This window comes from Nicotiana tomentosiformis, chromosome 2 (assembly GCF_000390325.3).
Source record: "Nicotiana tomentosiformis chromosome 2, ASM39032v3, whole genome shotgun sequence".
In the NCBI taxonomy this organism is placed as follows: Eukaryota; Viridiplantae; Streptophyta; class Magnoliopsida; order Solanales; family Solanaceae; genus Nicotiana; species Nicotiana tomentosiformis.
In genome coordinates, this window is record NC_090813.1 from 13,811,052 (window position 1) to 13,830,549 (window position 19,498).

At 34.7% G+C, this 19,498-nt stretch overlaps 1 protein-coding gene and 1 long non-coding RNA gene across 2 annotated transcripts; one reads left to right on the forward strand and one right to left on the reverse strand.

Annotated features, from left to right (window-relative positions):
• The first annotated feature begins 742 nt into the window (after positions 1-742).
• Positions 743-7,300, forward strand: LOC104091461 (E3 ubiquitin-protein ligase RHF2A-like). The gene is made up of 9 exons (XM_009596799.4): positions 743-875; positions 1,375-1,515; positions 1,636-1,682; positions 4,399-4,461; positions 4,555-4,663; positions 4,765-5,141; positions 5,288-5,395; positions 5,510-5,864; positions 7,060-7,300. Exons 2-8 carry the CDS (start codon positions 1,384-1,386, stop codon positions 5,808-5,810), a joined length of 1,137 nt encoding a protein of 378 aa, XP_009595094.1. The 5' UTR covers positions 743-875; positions 1,375-1,383; the 3' UTR covers positions 5,811-5,864; positions 7,060-7,300.
• Positions 7,301-8,389: 1,089 nt separating this feature from the next.
• Positions 8,390-9,289, reverse strand: LOC108944311 (uncharacterized). Its single transcript, XR_001968318.3, has 2 exons — positions 9,260-9,289; positions 8,390-9,172 (listed from the first exon to the last, which is right to left on the reverse strand). It is a non-coding gene; the product is annotated as an uncharacterized lncRNA (long non-coding RNA).
• Positions 9,290-19,498: the final 10,209 nt, after the last annotated feature.

A 19,498-nucleotide genomic window follows, 5' to 3' on the forward strand; every position in this document is an offset into this window, starting at 1 on the left:
GAACTATTTTAAATGTAATTTCTGGTCTGTTTTTTTTTCCAGTTAATCTCCCTTCGAAAGGATAGAGAATTTCAAAATTTTGACTAAAACTTTGGAGTAGTTAAAGATCTGATTAACTAATATGAACCTAGCACGTAACTAACTGTTATAGGGTACTAAAAATAATCACATTAGTTAACCAAAGTTTTAGGTAATCAACTAATATACGTTTATTGAAAAATAAAAAACTAATGTACGTTTCAATTGGTTTAAAAAAAAAAACTAATATATGTTCAACATTTGGTTGCAAGATTTACAAATGCAAAACATGACACGCTGGGAGTTTTTCAAACAATACGTGTGGAGTAGATGCCCTTTTTTTCGAATTTAAACGATAATACAAAATATAATTAGATGGTAAATTTTTTTACATTATATATATACATAAATAAAACTCTATATTGTACTCTACAGGGAGAGCTTCTGTAGGTGTTGGGTCGATTCTCACTATCTATTTTTCTTTTTGCCTTTTATGGTTAGTTATAGTTATATTATGATATTTTTCATAGTAGATCAATAACAAATAACATAAAAGTTAGTAAATAAAATATAGAGAGATATTTATAAAGTCTTTTCTTCGTAAATTATAAGTAGTTCATGTAATAGAATTTTTTGTTCATAAAATTATGCATGTACAAAAATGCATTTTAGTAACTTAATTTTTTTTATCGGTGCTATTTTATAAAGCAAATTAAAGGCAAAGGTAAACGTGCCTTCCATTTCTATTTTATATAATATATATCCTTTTTTGTCTCTCAAAATTCTAGGTTCCTGAAAGGGACCTTAGCGTTCATTCTCATCATCTCTGGGGAACAAATTTTCTAACTTTACAGGAGGTAAAATTTTCCTAATAACAAAATTCAATCGTGAAAATTTTCTATTTTGTTTGAATTGGTGTTTATTTGCTTTTAATTGTGTGAGATTATTCTTTTTCTGATTGTTATAAGTAATTTGTTTGAAGTGCAATTTTTTCTGGTGCTCTAGGGCTTTTTTCTTATACCGAATTTAAATACGTGAAATTTCACAGTTTGTTCTGTGTCAAAGTTTGCATTTTTATGGGATTTACTTTTGTTTGAGAAAATTAAAGTTTCATTTTTTATTTGTCCATTCACAGATTTAAAATACCCATATGATGATATTGTTGAATTAAGAAATCCCCATATAAGAAATTTGCATTTTTTGGATGTTATTTTTGTTGAATTAAGAGTTTATTTTAGAAAGAAAATATTTATTGTCTATTCATTAGTTATAAAGTTTTCTTTTTTATGGTTATAGAGGAAGCTAATTTGTGTGATGAGATTAAAATTTAAATCTGGCTATTTTTGGGTGCTTAAGGTTTTGAGAATGGATGAGGTCATGAAAACAGAGGATCATTTGACATCACCTGCAGCTTTTGTGGAAGGTGGAATTCAAGATGCCTGTGATGATTCTTGCAGCATTTGCCTCGAGGCTTTCTGCGAAAGCGATCCTTCTACGGTGAATACTAGTGACATTTCGCGTATTGTTAAATGTTTAACATAGCAATGTTTTGATGCTTCAATTTTTTTTATAATGACGTGCTAATGCTTAAGATATGTGTTTTTTTCTTTCTAATAGGTAACTAGCTGCAATCATGAGTTTCATCTCCAATGTGTCCTGGAATGGTACGTAGATGCAAAAGTTTTGTTTACACTATCTTTGCTGTTTTCGACAGTGTTTAGGCAAATAGGTTGATATTGTGTATCTTGTTTTTTTCCTTTATGTGTGTGTGTTTTGGGGGGGGGGGGGGGATGGTTTTGGTAACAAAATGTGAGATTGAATAGCAAACATACAGGTGGAAAACTTGCTTTTTTGGCTAGTTCCAAAATGAGCCAGGGAAAGTAGATGGATTAACTTGTAGAAGGGAGAAAAACTATTGCAAACTTTGGAGCTTGTGCAGCTCTGTAAAGAAAAGTGTTATATATACAAATATCACTTGATATATTATTTTGATTTTCTAGATTTACTTTGGTATTGAAGTTTAATAAGAATTCACAAATAATTACTTCTAATCTACTATCCAGGAAATGAACCCTTTATTCTAAGGAAAAAATTGGCGAAACTTTGTGTGGAAGCATAAATAGATACTAAGAAACAAGATTCTCTTCTGCTGTAGAGAATTGCTGGTTACAGACTGTTCCTACTCCTTGCACCTAAAATATGTTACAGAGGTTGTTAGTGAGAGTACCATGCCGTCTTAAGTATTATTGTTTTTTTGTCATTTATTAGCGTTATTTGGTTTATGCTTCTTAAGTAGGTCTAGATATATAACGATTGAGAGCTTAAAATTACTATTGTCTTTATGGTCAAATATAGCAGAATGATTAGATTTACCTAAAGAGGAAATCAAGAAGCTATTTGCGGAAGAAACATCTGTCAAGCTTTAATGGGAGACAAAGCATCTAGTTACATGGCTTTACTTTGGTGTTTTTTCACTATTATTGGGAGGTGGAATGTAAGGATATTGTGGACTGTATGCGGTGGGGGAGCTAGAAATTCAGCAAGGAGATTCAAAAAATACTAGAGTGTCCCACCTAGAATATGAACATGTGTTCGAAAGCAACTTTTGAACCCCCTTTGGCACTACACTAGAGTCTTCTCTCATTTTAAGGGGATTCAACCGTTCAAATATGACCAAGAAAATTCGATTTTGTCCTATTTGCTAAGTTGCTCGGACTCGGGTGCGGGTGTCCGATATGGGTGCGGATCTAGAGGTCAGATCCTTCATGATCTGAAGTTAAAGATTCGGGGGTACGGATCCAGGTACGGATACGGGTGCGGAGATTCGACTAAAAATAATTCAATTATTTAAAAATAGAGTTATATATGTCTAAATTATGAGACATTATGTGGAAAACTTACAAGGTATTCCGAGAAGGAGAAAATATTGAACAAGAATAGAATTTTAGAAGGAGATAAAAGGAAAAGGACTGACAAAGAATTTTATATATACAAGGTATTCCATTTTCTTCCATATCACCCTAGCTTTTGATTTGTTTTCAAAAATCATTGTATCTGTCCCAAATTTCTCTGATAATTTTGGTCAAAGTACCCAAAATCGTTTGACCAGATCCGACACGGATCCCACACCCATACCCACACCCACGTTGTGTCGACACGGGTGCGGCACTGAAAGTGAAGAGTCCGAGCAACTTAGCCTATTTGTATAGTACAATTTTTCGGCAAAGGGGATTAAGTTGAACCCCTTTCCTCCCTTTAGCTCCATCCCACTGTATGAGTCACTTGAATGAAAGTGGTGATTTGGAGGAAGAATATTACCCTTTTTTTTTTCATAATCACGATCCTTGAGAGAAATGTTGTTTTGGACATCAAGAACTTCAGACCGTTTGAGGGGCAATGCATGCAAAATCATTGCATAAACATTATCTGTCAGAGTGAGACGCGTTTTAAACAAGCTTATTAATATCTCAGAAATTGTCTTTGTTGGGAGGTGGGAGATAGACCCTAGATGTTGTTCTTATTACTAATGAGGTTGTGAACTCAAGACTGAGTAGTGGAAAACAGAGAATTCTATTCAAATTGGATATAGACAGGGCGCTGAATTATGTGAAATAGAATTTCTTGTCGTACATATGACTACTTTTTTAGTGAAAATTATGTCCGATAAAAGAATTTGAAGAGAAACTGTGCGAAAAAATGTTTCTCTGTGCTCATCACCTTTAGTCCACCTTTTTTGGTTTTACGTGTCTACATCAGAGGCCCTTGCTTCTCTACATCCATGTCTCATTTTTTTGAAAGAACATAAACATTTTATGAACCAGTAAAAACTTTTAGCATCTACTGTTTAGAGAATATGCTGTAGAGATGCAGTACAAATACCCCCCTCCCCCCTCTCTCTCTCTCACCACTCTATTTCTGGTTAAGAGTTATAAACATTTCTTTTTACGCTAGGACACCTTTGTTGAGGAGGTTAATAACCTTTTGTTGGTTTGTGGTGGGTGGGGGGGTTAGATGTGGCTGGCTTACAATAACAACAACAAACGCAGTTCAATACCACAAGTGGGGTCTGAGAAGGGTAGTGTATACGCAGACCTTACTCGTACCTTGTGGAGGTAGAGAGGATGTTTCCGGTAGACCCTCCGCTCATGTAAAGCATAGTCACAGCTTAGTAAAGAAATACAGTATAGGGAAAGTCACGGAAAACAGAAAAAGTAGTAACAAGAAGCAGTAACAACATCATGATAATAAGATAACCGAAGCAAAAGAGCTGGCTTGTAGATTGATATTTATTCTGGAACATGAAAAGGAAATGATTGAGGGACTATACATGTTATGAGGAACATTGATGCATACAGTCTAATTAGTTTTTTTTTAAAACAGGTGTCAGAGAAGTTCTAATTGTCCAATGTGTTGGCAGTCCATAAGTCTGAAAGATCAGATGAGGTTCGTTTGGCTTCTTTTTTTCAGTCCATATTTTTCATGATCCTGATTCAGGGTATAGCCTTTACTTGTCTTTAATTGACTTCCCTCTTTCAGTCAAGAATTGTTTGAGGCTGTGGAACAAGAAAGGAACTTTAGAGTTAATGCAGAAAGAAATGCTACACTATTGCACCTTCCTGCGCTTGGAGATTTTGGATTACAGCATGTATGTGGCCATCTTAAAGGATAAGCATTTTTCACCTGTCATTTGATTTATGAAGTTTCACAAGCTAGCGCGTTGCATTTACCTCTTTCATTGCACTGCAGTTACCTGTGGATATTGATGATCCTGAACTTGAAGAGCGCATTCTTCAGCATTTGGCTGCTGCTGTTTCAATGGGAAGGGCTCACCATGCGGGTCGAAGGGAGGGCTCAAGAAATCGCTCATCCACCAATGACCGCCCACAATTTTTTCATCCTTATTCCTCTCCTACCGCTTCTGTTTCACCTTCTTCTGCGGGATCAAATTCTGATCCTGCTGCAGCCACAATACCTGATTCTTCTCTTTCCATTACCCCCGGTAACAGTGAATCAGCACGACATATGCCTCATCTTTCATCAGTTCAAAGTAATCAACTTTCTGCTTCATCATCTCGATCTGTTCTGAACCCAGCCACAGTAAAAGGAATATCTATTGGTGATAGGTAGTAATGGTTTTCAACATATTTTCAATTTTATGCAAACACCGCTTTATCTTAAATTGGTTTATATGATGTGCTAGATTGGTTAACACATGCAGAATTTTTTTTAAATCAGCTTTCATTTGTTTTTGGGTTTTCTGTCTTTCTAGACACTCTTCTAGTTCGTCTTTGACACCAAGCCAAGGGAGAGCTGGACCATCAGACCTCCAGTCACTATCAGAGTCCTGGAAATCTCGATTTAATTCTCTATCAATGAAGTATGAAATTATGATTGACTTCACTCAAATTTATTTGTTCTTAATCTTAGCAGTTGTGCTTGTTTTGTGTTTCTTGTCTTTGTAAGCCACATTATATATGGTCTTATTTTCCAGATATAAAGAATCAATCTCAAAGAATACACGAGGGTGGAAGGAGAGATTGTTTTCTCGAAGCTCTTCAATGCCAGATGTTGGTTCTGGTAGGAGCGAGGCGAATGCTGGAATTGCTAGTCTATCTCGCCTGATGGAACGCCTTGAAACTCGAGAAAATAGTAGAGTTGGTTCTGTTGCAGTTACTAATATAGTGGATTCTTCACACACACTCCAGAGAGACCATGGTAATATGAGTACTCATCTTGGAAATGGATTGAACAGAAACTCAACAGCTTCTGCTGCAAGTTCAGCTCGGAATTAAGTCATCTATTTAAGCATTTACCTGGCATCTGTCCTCAGCATTTCATCTTTGAATGTAAGTCATTGCTTCTGTACCGGGACATTTTCTTTTCCTTCCATGTCTTTCTTTCCTTTTTTGTGATTTTCCTTGTTTATAGCTTTAAAAGTGCTGTTTCGTTATTACTTTTGGTGATGTTAAAAATGGGGTCACTGTCATTGTCGCTATTGTTCTCACTGAATAAAAGGTCAAGAAGATACATGATCATACACTTCGCTTATTTGAATGAATGTTACTTTGGTAGTAGTGCGTGAAAAAATTCTGTTGATATTTTCAAATGGAGACCAATTAACTGAACCAACTCCATTTGGTTTTAGAACTTTTCAATATTAACTCTTTCAAAACAGAAAGTAACTTTGTTTGATTTGAAAATTCATCTTGTTTTCGAAAAACAACCCAAATAGTTGTCCTGATGCCAATAATATATATTTTTATTTTCTGAAACAACTACTTATTCCAGGACAATCCAGATATAAATGTTCCAATTTTCCTAAATTTTTTTAGTGGTTGCATCATTAATTAATTACTGCCTGATTGGTAGTTTGGCAGATCTATAGTTGCCCCACGAAAAATGTAGGAGAAATTCAAATGTGAAACAATACATTAGCTCTAGTACATTTCTGACTCTTTTTTTCACTATTCTGTCTTAATTTTTTACCTTGTGTCTGGGAACTTAAGCCGGAATGGTGTCTTAGAATCCAAGTCTCAAGTAGGAATGGTGTCCTAAGTCAGAAAATTAGAGTTTTCTACTCTTTTGTGTACCACTTGTATACTGAGATTTCCTCTCTCCTCATGAATACATTATCTTAAAAATATATTTAGATAACGTCACCTACCTGGACCCCCATCATCACAAGGAGGATAGATACTTCCTGCCTTCTTGGAAAACTAGGGATTGCTAACTTGGCAACTTGCCTACACTTGTGGTTTGTCACTCGCCCTGCATCGAGTACAGCAAGTGAAACTAAGGATTGCTAATCATCCTACTTCTTGCTTTGTCCCTTGTCCTATATTGAGTGGAGCAGTTCTTGCCATTGGCACCTCTTTGCCTTTGTTGCTGGTCGAAGGTCTCTTTTGGTTGCTTAAAGGCAAACCCCTAAAAGAATCTAGTATGTAGTATAAACTTGCATAAGAAATGGACCTTTTCACTCTTATTCTGCTCATGTGTTATGTGATGTTCGCTTGATTTAAGGGATTCTTTTTTCATTTGCAGGTTATTAACTTGCCGGGGTTCAAATATGACATGCTGAGGACGAGATCTCTTCCTTCAGTCTTTCCAAAGGAGCAATAGCAGTTGCAACATGAATGTGATTTGCCTGTATATTTGTTTATATACGTTAACGTGAATCGAATGTTGAAACATATCACTAGAATCTGGTAGAGATCCTTGTGTTGGATATTTACAAGATACAACGTGATATATTGACAGAATTGTGTTTTGGTTATCATATAAACATTATATTGGTTCTGTTTAAGGGGTTTTTTTTTTTTGGGGGGGGGGGGGGGGTGTTGGACAAGCAAAATAGCTGCATTTGTTCTCGGGCTTTATTTTCATCTGATTCACATTACATTGGGTTAGCCTTTGCGTCTACCTGTTACACTTTCCCCGTTGAATATACTTTTAATTGGAATTGTTTCGTTATGTATTATTTTTTCTTCTTCTATTGTTTCTATGTATATCATAAATACTATATCATTGAATTTATGGTAAAAATAGTACGGGCTAGCCAGTTTTCGGGCTGGTAATTGAAAAATAGCCAGTGTTTGCAAAGTCATTGAAAAATAGTCATTATTTTGCTGCAACACGGAAAGTTCCAACATAATATAATGGAGATTTGTGCACCTATATATGAATTTCCATCATATTATGCTGAAACTCTAGCATACGGAAAATTTCAGTATAATATACTGGAGATTGGAGTACCTGTGCATGAACTTTCCGATTCAAGAGTGGGAAAAGACATTTGGAAAGAAAAGAGTGGAACTCTTACGTTTCAATTTAGGAGAGTACACATTTTATAAAAAAAACTAAATGTGTACATTCGTCAAATGATGGAGGATCAGAAGTCTAATTCGGTGTTTTGCAGTCCAGTGAAGATTTGTGTTTTTCCCATTCAGTTCAGAAAGTGTACGCACTCGATTAATCCGAAACTGAACTTAAAAAATCCGATTCAATCTTAGCTTATTTGGATTGGATTTAAATTGTCATTTCTTCAAACCAAAATTTTTATATTCAATCCGAACTGCCCGAACGCCCACCCAGCAATACATATCTTTGAGATGCCATCTCGAATTTTCCCAGTTGTTGTGACAAGGTGCTAGACTAGTTTACCTGAGTTGTGGTGTTAGGTACGCAAACGACGCGGATGGAGTATATAGATTCAATTGAACCCAATAGTTTTACACATGAAAATAAATGTGGAACTTCGCAACTATTGTTGGTAACAATTGAACTTGTAAACCTTACGGAAATCTACACGGTACAGCCGTCCCAAAAAATAAGAGCAAAATTTATTTATAGTCCATCGGTCCAAACATATATTACCCAGTAATTCAAAAATTATAATATATACGTATTTTATAGTCCAAAAGTACTTCTAGTGACTAGTCAAAAGTAATTAACTAAGAGGCTCAATCTGCTATCCCTATCCCTATCCTTGTCCCTTTCTCTTCTATCATCTCGATCCCTCTCTCGCCTCCTGTCACGCCTATTCCTATCAAAATCTTCTTCCTCATCCTTCCCCCTCTTATTCACTTAAAACCAATTGCACATCGAAATTCAGATAATCAGCGCCTTTGAATCGAATACACTTCCGGCCACAAAGCCATTAACTAGTACTAAAGTTAGACTCTATGTAAGGAAGTTGAGTGAACAATTTTCCGAATGTGGTACTGGATTAATTGAGATATAACCAGTTGTTGAGAAGAATTTGTGCTATAAAGGCAAAGAAATAAGTGGAAGAGAATCTCCAGGAACCTCATTTTCCTAAAGTGAAATGGCTATTGAAACAGCATCTTTATCGAGATACAGAGTAAAATGGCTAGTCAAATTAAAACTCCCCGTCAACCATTTTCCGGCGGGTACATACAGCAGCGAACCACCGTCATTGAAACTGACTCAAGTGATCAACGGCCATTTTAAAGGCTTTAGTGTTCAACGTCGTTCCGTCACCAACTCCACCAAAATCCGTCAACGAAGCGGTGTGTGCTCTGCAACTTATGGCGGAGTATTCTATTGTTTCCCATTTTTGTACTTTATGTCGGCCGTGAACGTTGCCTAACGCTGTTAGAATCACCACGGCTAGTAGTAAAATCCTGTGAATTGCCTATAGGAAGAAATTTAACAAAATGAGAAAAAAAGGAAAGGGAAAATAAAAGGGAAAGAAAGGAAAATGGGAAGAGAGAGGCTTTACAGGAATGTTTCTGAAAGTGATAATTGGAAACAAAATACAGACTATCATTGTATAAAAAATATACAAAATAAATTATCATTATATAAAAATATATACTGAATAAACTGTCATTATACAAAATAAACTGTCACTATATAAAAAATATAAAATATAAACTGTCACTATACAATTTATATACAATAGATTGTCACTATACAAAATAAACTGTCACTATACAAAAATATACTAAATAGACTACCACTATATAATTTATATACACTAAACTGTCATTATAAAAAAATATATACAAAATAAACTGTCACTATACAAAATAGACTGTCACTATACAAAAAATATATAAAATAGACTGTTACTATACAAAAGATATAGTACAAAATAGACATTTTGGGCTAATAGATGCAATATGTTTGGGCCGAAAAGCCATTTCGTGTAAGTGAAAAAAAATATGGACTATTAAAATTTTGAGTGGCTATAAAGGTTAATTTTTCCAAAAAATAATAACCGACAAATATATATTTGATTAGCGACTGTAATTACTTTTGACCGACCAGCCAAATATGTTAAAAGCCCTAAACCTTAATCAAAAAGTTTGGACCTTAATGTTATATCAAGAACAAGGACTCTAGCCCAAGCCCAAAAGGATTAAGTAGGCTCCAAAACAATTGTTATATGTGAATGTGAGTATACAGTCGATAAGCTCCAGAAAGAAACATGTAAATTCAAAAATAGCCAGATTTACAGGTGGTAATTGAAAAATAGTCACATATTCAAAAGTAATCAAAATTTAGCCACTTTTCATTTAAGATAAATCTGAACGAAAATACTGTTCAAAATCCGAAAAATATTCTAGCATAATATACTGGAATTCAAATTTTTCACATGTGAACTTCCAGCATAATATACCGGAGTTCCAGCATAATATATGATCCATCATAATATGCTGGAAGTTCATACACAGATACTCCAATCTCCAGTATATTATGCTGGAATATGGCTGGCAAGTGGGCCGGTCCAAACGGTCCCGGACCGGTCCCAAATTAAACGGGCCAAACGGTCCCGGGCTAAACGGGCTTTTTGTAGGGACCGGGACCGTTTGGTCCCAGGCTAAACGGTCTCGGCCCGCGGGGCAAAACGGGCTAAGTGGGCCCAACATATAATTTTTTTTTTAAAAAGAAAATTAAATAGATATTAGAGACAAAAGGATGTTAACAAAAATATCTAAGGCAATGCTTTGTAAATTTTATTATAGAATTGTGACCTAAATTTTATTTAACATCCTAAATTTTAATATTCAATATTTAATATCGAATATATATAGTATATAATATGTATATATAGTATATCGATATAAGATGTATATATAGTATATCGATATATATAAGTTATATTCGATAAGCTATATATACATCTTATATACTATATATAAGATGTATATATAGTATAGTATAGTATATATATATATATATATATATATATAAAAGCTATATTCGATAAGCTATATATACATCTTATATACTATATAAGATGTATATATAGTATAGTATAGTATATATATTAAATGTATAAAAAGTTTGGGGTTAAAACAAAGTTGGGGGGGTTAAATGACTATTTTATAAATAGCCAACGACTATATTTTAAAAAAAAATCTTTTTATTTATTTATAAAAATAGTCGTTGGCACCGTTTGGCCCGCTAAGAGACCGGTCCGGTCCCGGTCCCTGGCGGGCTAAATGGTCCCGGGCCGGACCCAAATCATAGGACCGGTCCAGGCCCACTAAAACCGGGCCAAACGGTCCTGACCCGGTTAGCCCGCTTGGCACGCGGTCCCTGGCCGGTCCCGGGCCTGGACCGGCCCACTTGCCACCTTTATGTTGGAACTTTCCGTATACTGCAGTTTCAGCACAATATGCTGGAAGTTCATACACATGTGCACCAATCTCTAATATATTATGCTGGAACTTTCCGTGTTGCAGTAAAATAATGGTTATTTTTCAATAAAAATGTTGACTATTTTTTAATTACCAGTTCAAAAACTAATTAGCCTATGCTATTTTCACGAAAGAAACACGTAAGAATAAGCAATACCTAATTCTTTGATCAGATGTGGCTTTGAAATTTTAAGCAAAATTTAAGCCTTATCAACCCTACAAAAATAGGTTTTTCGCGGAAAATAAAAGAGAAGAAAGAGAATCTTCCTATAAAGAAAACGACAAATTCCTACTAAAGGTATAAAATCATGAGTGGACAGAGATATTCCAACTATAAAACAAAAAACAAACCCGTGTTTTGATGGTAAGTAGGAATACATATTGGAAAAAAAGAAGAGATGTGGTTGATATTTCACTTGTTCGTTGAATTCATAACATCAAGTTTAAAGAAAACTATTAAAATGAAGTTGCTAATGGAATTTATTAAAAACCATGCACTTGTTTGGAATAGAAAAGAAAGATGAGCCTAATTTTTGCAAATATAATTATTTTTTTTTATTTGGTATCTAATATTCGAAGTGGAAATGACATCAGGTAGTCACTTTTAAGCATGTTGTTTAAAATATATTCACAGTTTATAATGTATTTAAAGATTAATCAATTTCGCTCAAATTTCAGAACACAGGTTCTCGAGATTAAACCTCAAAGTTCAAACTTCAGGATATCGTGTCTTAAAAATCGAAAATTGTGTCCAAAAGTTCGAATCTTATATTTTGAATTTTAAATTAGTAGTTCAGAAATTCAGGACACTTAGTCCTGAATTTTAAATTAGAAGCTCAAAAGTTCAGGACACTAAGTCCTGAATTTGGAAATTCGGGATACTTAGTTCTGTTGTTTGGGTAAATTTGGCTAATCTTTAAATAAATTATAAATTGTGAATATATTTTAAATAGCGGGCTTAAAAGTAATTATTGCTGCACTTCGCCCGTATTCGCATTAAAGTTACGACTAATTCGAATCCGCATAGGGTAAGGTTCATTAAAGAGAGAAACATTTCCTGCCAGAATGTTTTGGATTCATAAATCTTTGGCGGAGAAATCCTATCCGTCCTAGCACTAACTCATGGTAGTTACCATTATTACATACTATTAGATTACTTCTAAAATAGCTCATATTCATGCATTTATAAATAGAAATGAATAGTGAAGGAATCATAAAGTCACATCTATATAATTGATTTTGATCCCTCACTCTCTCCTTTTCTTTTTTTTTCAATCAATAGGAGTATCAAATTTTATTTTCACTATTTTTCATTATAAATTTTACTTGTCAAATGTCAAAGTCAAAAATAGAAATTGTAATGTGTCGGCTAGAAGGCTAAAATATCACTCATTTTTATAATTCCTTTTGTTTTCCTATATAAGTTATTGCTTGTATGTTATGATGTCAAACTCAAATAATAAGTAAGATGTCATACCTATGAATTTTTTATATTTTACTTTTGGTCCCGAATTACAATATTATGGCGAGCAATTATTTTTCATATGTAGTAAGTATAGCTGTAGAAGTATCCCACTTGGCCAAAAATTAATGACTTGTATAGAATAACTAGCGAGTCAAATTCTTACACATTTTTTATAACCATTATCGTTAATGGTAAGTAGTGATATACGTATTTTTTATTTTTTATTTTTATTTTGTGTTGGCAATGTCAATTCTTGGACCTTTTTATAAATTAATAATCAATAACCGAGTACAACCCACTGGCAGTGCAAATAGATATTTGTTATACACAGGGAAATCGAACTCCACGATTTCAATATCATGAGATCTCTGCATTTACTATGGGCATAAGTGTCAACGATAATTATTGGATTATTTAAAAGTTGAATATATTTATTTTTACTTCGGAGATTGTTCAATGAGAAAAGGGCAAGAGAGATAGTGAGAATCGAACTTTGTTAAAAAAAATTACTCTCTCACTTGCTATAAATATGTTATGAAATTAGAGGAATAAAAACACATACCTTTTACGGGAAACGGCAAAACTCATGAGTTTTTCTTTTATCTGTTTATCTTGGCCTAAACATATAGAGTTGGACCCATTAACATGTAGTGACATTAAAAGTGGCCAATTCAATATCAATTAAAGTTTAGTATTTTCTCTTTGCCGTCCAAAAATCCAAAATATCATTCATAAAAAGAAGTTAAAAGACAAAGTTCTCCTAACCCACAACCAGTGGCGGAGCCACATGCACTTAAGGGGTGTCTATTGACACCCTTTATCGAAAAATTACACTGTTTAGTTCGTTAATGTTTTTCAAAATATGTATATATACTATATAATAACACCCCTTGACTTCAGATGAGTTTATTTCTTTATATTTTGACTTCCCTTAATGAAAATCTTGGCTCAGCTACTACCCACAACTTGGGATAATCTTTTCCTGCTCATCAAATATGCATATACTTTTTAGGTATAAAGAATTGTCCAAAAGAATTATATTAAACAACTCAATAAGGAAATGAAAATATCATGAGTCTCAAGACAAATTCAGAATTTAAACGTTATGAGTTGAAAAAATAAATTTTAAAATATATATTTAACACTAATGATACTTGCTTTAGCACATATATGTAAGTTTGAACCTCAAAACATTGATTTTCCATTATTCTCTAACCCACATATCCACGAACTCATTGTTGAATTTTCCATTATTCGTCGTTGCGAAAATTATTCTGATAATTAAAGTCTTTAAAAAAAAGATCTAAATCTTCTTAGTGGGCCTACAAAGTAAATCTCCAAAAAATATAAATAAAGGGCCTTAAATACAATGGGCCACAAATGATTAACCTAAAAACCCAAAAAAGACATGAACACCGACAATTTCCAAGGGTAAATTAGTCTATTAACAGCATGAAGTTTAAGAACAAGACAGACAATCTTCCATTTGGCGAGCTGTCCTTGTTTTTCAAGCCTTGTGACCTAAGCTAAAGTCACGCGTTTCACGCGCTAAGAAAAAGACGTGGAACTTTCTTTTGTGATGTAGCGTAGAAAACAGCGGCAAAGCTGTGGCATTTTACTCCTGGGCAGGACATCGACAGCTCGTCTCCCGGCTTTACTTGGACTACAAATTTAGAACTTAATTTATGTTTTTTAATTGGCAAAAATCACTTTTAATTTACGGCTGATACTATTTATATTCGGCAGCCGTAAAAGTGTATAAAATTTATATAACATACATAAATATATATTTATTTAGTTATTATTTTGAGAGTGACTATATAATATTATTTTCTATTTTTATTCGAGATCTTATTACAGTTTGTTTGATTTATTAAGTTAAGATATAAATATTACTTATACTTATTCACTAAAACTTTTATGATGTATAAAGGTTACGCCAGATTTATTAAGGTCGGACTTTGAATAAATCCATAGCATTAACACTACGTTCACGCTGCGGTTGTGCTGAGGTTATCGGCTCGGTTATAAGCCGTTAATTATGTTTTTGTTACGAGCGGCTATTATCTAAAGATATGGCTTGAGCAGAGCCGTTTAAGAATAAATGAATTAAATAGGTCCTCTATGATTAATCAACTTTATTACCCTATTTAGGGCTTTGTCCCATTACCAAACCCTTTGCACGTACCAATCAGGTACATGTCCTCGTAAATGTGGATGGATCTACATTTAAGGCAGCGGCAGCAGAAATTATTGAGTTTTGTGTGATTAATCTTTTAGAGTATACTGTTATTGCTCGCCACGTAATCATGCCACATAGATGTCACTTGGTATTTTTTTGCCATATGAAAAATTTATGTAGGAAAGATGCTAGAACTTGTAGGAAAGTTCTAGAAAAATATGGAGATTTCTCATGTAAGACCTTAGAACCCTATGAAATTGCTAGGAAAATGCTTAGAAGATTCTAAGTATGTAGAATATTCTAGAGAATGGACTTACTTGTAAATAATAAGGGCCTTGTGTAATAATTATTATTTACTCACCAGTCCCTATGAAACTAGTATATAAAGGGGGTTATTCATTTGTAACTCACCAAGCAAACAATTCAAGTTCTTTCTAACACAAAGCTTCCTTTAAGAATTCTCTTGTGTTCTTTCTACCATTCTCTTAGCGATCTTGAGTGTAGTAAGGCTGACTTGGCATAGCAAGAACGTGAGCAACTTGTGCAAGATCGTGAGCAAGTTGTCAAGTGTCGCACGTGTACTTAGTTAACGACTAAGGACGTGACAACGTGGTATCAGAGTAAAGGTTATGACTAAAGAAATGTTAGAAAGAATACAAGAGATTGCTAGAAGGAACCTTTGTGGTCGGGATTACCAAAGGCGTGGTACTTGCAAAATGGACAAATGTGAAGGTCCCTAAGCAAAAGGAGTATGGCGGTGCACGGGATGCACGCGAGGTGGGCGACTTACTTTGGATGGACAAGTACTTCGAGGTAGTCAAGGAGGATGACGAAGTTGCTAAGGTACGCAATGCCTCAATGTACTTGACCGAGGTTTCTTTCCTGCAGGTAAGTCTACTGTTGGTTGTCGTTGGGTTTATGCAGTCAAAGTCGGCCGTATGGCCAAGTTGATAGGCTTAAGGCTCGTCTTGTTGCAAAAGGATATACTCACATTTTTAGGCTTGATTATAGTGATACTTTCTCTCCCGTGGCTAAAGTAGCATATGTTCATCTCTTTTTGTCCATAGCTATTGTACGTCATTGGCCTCTTTATTAGTTAGACATTAAGAATGTTTTTCTCCACGGTGATCTTGAGGAAGAAGTTTATATGGAGAAACCATCTGGTTTTGTTGCTCAAAGGGAGTTTAATGGTTGTGTGTGCAGATTGCGTAGGTCACTATATGGTTTGAAACAGTCCCCTCGAGCTTGGTTTGGTAAGTTCAGCACAATTATTTAGGTGTGGCGTCGAAAGTGTGATGACATGGAGAATAGGCTATGCAAGATTGAGACGTAGGAGCAGTTCAAGAAGGAGTTGAAGAAGCAATTCTACCCCATGAATGTGGTGTACGAGGCTAGGCGGAAGCTAAGAGAGCTCCAACAAATGGCCACAATTCGGGAGTATGTGCGTGAGTTCACTTCCTTAATGCTGCAAATCTCGTCGTTGTCCGAGGAAGATTTCCTCTTCTACTTCATGGATGGGTTGCAAAATTGGGCAAAGCAGGAGTTAAGAAGATATCAAGTAGCCAACATGGACAAGGCCATAGGTAGCCGAGTCGCTCGTTGACTTCAAGATGGAGCCTACCAAATCCAAAGAAGGCAATGCCAAGAGAGGTAGGGGAGATCATGACAATTACAACGGGAAAGGCATAGCCGAGGTATACAAGGGCAATGGCAAGGGGCAGTCACATAATGGACAAGGGTCCAAGGGAAACGGCAAGGGGCCGAAAAATGGTAGCGAGTACATGCCTAAGAGAGGTATTACTTATGTAAAGGATCATATCGAGCAAGTGAATGCCCAGATTTTGGGAGACTTGCACTAATGATCAGGAACTTTGCTCAAACACACAAGGGTTACACAGGAGAGGCCGTATATATTGGGGGGATGCGCTTGGAATCTAAGCCAAAAGTAGGGAATTCCAAAGCCTATCTTGGCACTATGCAAATGGATCATGGTGGCAGAAAGAAATGTGGGGCGAACATAGTTGAAGAGGATGGCGAGTTACAAAGTGATGGCACACTATCAGACTTGGATGATACACCAAGAAGAGGGATCAAGTTTTCTAGCAAGTCTGTGACCACAAAGGGAAGCCAAATAGGGAGTGGAAGCATGGACCCGATGCTTCAGAAGCTGCTAGACTTGGTTGAGTCATGGGGAGATTCAGGCCAAGAGCAAGGAGAGGCATCCGATGGGCGGAGGATCGAGGTCATCATTACTAGTTGTCCAAAGTATAAACGGGTCTAGAAGAAATGTGGCCAGTACCTTGTGACATGGAAAGGCAAACCGCTCCATAGAGCATCATGGCTAATGGACAAAGATCTCCAGCTATGCCAAGGTGAGGTGCGCGCGTACGTGTCAATGCTTTGTGCCGAGGGCGGCACAAAATTGGGGTGGGGGAGAATGTCATGGCCCGACAAATCATCATATCACGTAGGTGTATATTTTTTCCATATGGAAAGCTTACGTAGGAAAGATGCTAGAACTTGTAGTAAAGTTCTAGAGAAATATAGAGATTTCTCATGGAAGACCTTAGAACCCTATGAAATTACTAGGAAAGTACTTAGAAGGTTCTAGCTATGTAGAATATTCTAGATAAGGGACTTATTTGTAAATAATAAGGGCCTTGTGTAATAATAATTATTTACTCACTACCCCCTATGAAACTAGTATATAAAAGGGGTTATTCATTTTTAACTCACCAAACAAACAATTCAAGTTCTCTCTAATACAAAGCTTCCTTTAATAATTCTCTTATGTTCTTTCTACCATGCTCTTAACGATCTTGAGTGTAGTAAGACTGACTTGGCATAGCAAGAACGTGAGCAAGTTGTGAAAGATCGTGAGCGAGTTGTCAAGTGTCGCACATGTACATAGTTAGCGACTAAGGACATGACAATACGTTTATGAAGGGGGATTTGCAGTTGTATCATATATTTATGCCACCTTTTAACCTGTACCCTATTTTTAAAAATTATTAATTTGGTAGCAAGCTGGAAAAAAATTCATAATAATATGATAATTACACCCCTAACAAAAGATATAAAACCTAAATCACGCATTAATCGCGTTATCTGCAACCTCATTCGTAAAAAAATCTCCTCATCTCCTCTTAGCAACTTTATCAAAAAACTAGAAACTTGTCCAGATTCATCTTCAGAATTACTTGCATGAAGTTGTTTCATGCCGAATCTAAAACTTCATGCTAATGTAGCATGGAGTTGTTTCATGCTGAAGCTAAAACTTCATGCTAATATAGCATGAAGTTGTTTCACATTGAAGCTAAAACTTCATGCTAATGCATGCTAAAGTTATTTATCTTGCAGTCTACAGTTTTGTTATGAGTTTTATCCGAAATTTCAGTCTAAACATGCTAAAGTTATTTAGTTCATTTGCTAAAATTTCAGACTAAACAAGCTTAAGTTTTTTAGTTCATTTGCTAAAATTTCAGACTAAACATGCTTAAGTTTTTGTCTTATCGTATGTAATTTTCTAATGAGTTTTTGCTAATGCATGCTGAAGTTATTTAGTTCATTTGCTAAAATTTCAGACTAAACATGCTTATATTTTTTAATTCATTTGCTAAAACTTCAAATTAAACATTCTTAAATTTTTTAGTTCATTTGCTAAAACTTCAGACTAAACATGCTTAAATTTTTGTCTTGCAATATGTAATTTTCTAATGAGTTTTTGCTAATGCATGCTGAAGTTATTTAGTTCATTTGCTAAAATTTCATACCAAAACATGCTGAAATTTTGTCATGCAGTCTACAGTTTTGACATGAGTTTTATCCAAAATTTCAGTCTAAACAAGCTGAAGTTTTTTAGTTCATTTGCTAAAATTTCAGACTAAACATGCTTAAGTTTTTGTCTTGCGGTATGTAATTTTCTAATGACTTTTTGCTAATGCATGCTGAAACTATTTAGTTCATTTGCTAAATTTTCAAACTAAACATGCTTATATTTTTTAATTCATTTGCTAAAATTTCATACTAAACATGCTTAAGTTTTTTAGTTCATTTGCTAAAACTTTAGACTAAACATGCATAAGTTTTTATCTTGCAATATGTAATTTTCTAATGAGTTTTTGCTAATGCATGCTGAAGTTATTTAGTTCATTTGCTAAAACTTTAGACAAAACATATAATTTTCTAATGAGTTTTTGCTAATGCATGCTGAAGTTATTTAGTTCATTTGCTAAAATTTCAGACTAAACATGTTGAAGTTATTTAGTTCATTTGCTAAAACTTCAGACTAAACATGCTGAAATTTTTTAGTTCATTTGCTAAAATTCCAGATTAAACATGCTTAAGTTTTTGTCTTGTAGTATGTAATTTTCTAATGAGTTTTTTCTAATGCATGCTGAAGCTATTTAGTTCATTTGCTAAAATTTCATACCAAAACATGCTGAGGTTTTGTCCTGCAGTTTACAATTTTGTCAATCGTCTTTTATTAAAGAATGACAAAATCGTCTTTTTAAAACGCTTTGAACGAAAAAATGGGTACGGATACAAACGAAAAAATAAAACGGGTATAAGTTAAAAAGGGGCGACTAAATAGGATGCCCCATGCAATTTTTAAGTTTATAAATAAGTTAGTACAGCTTTGTTATAAAAGATGTTGGGGGTTGA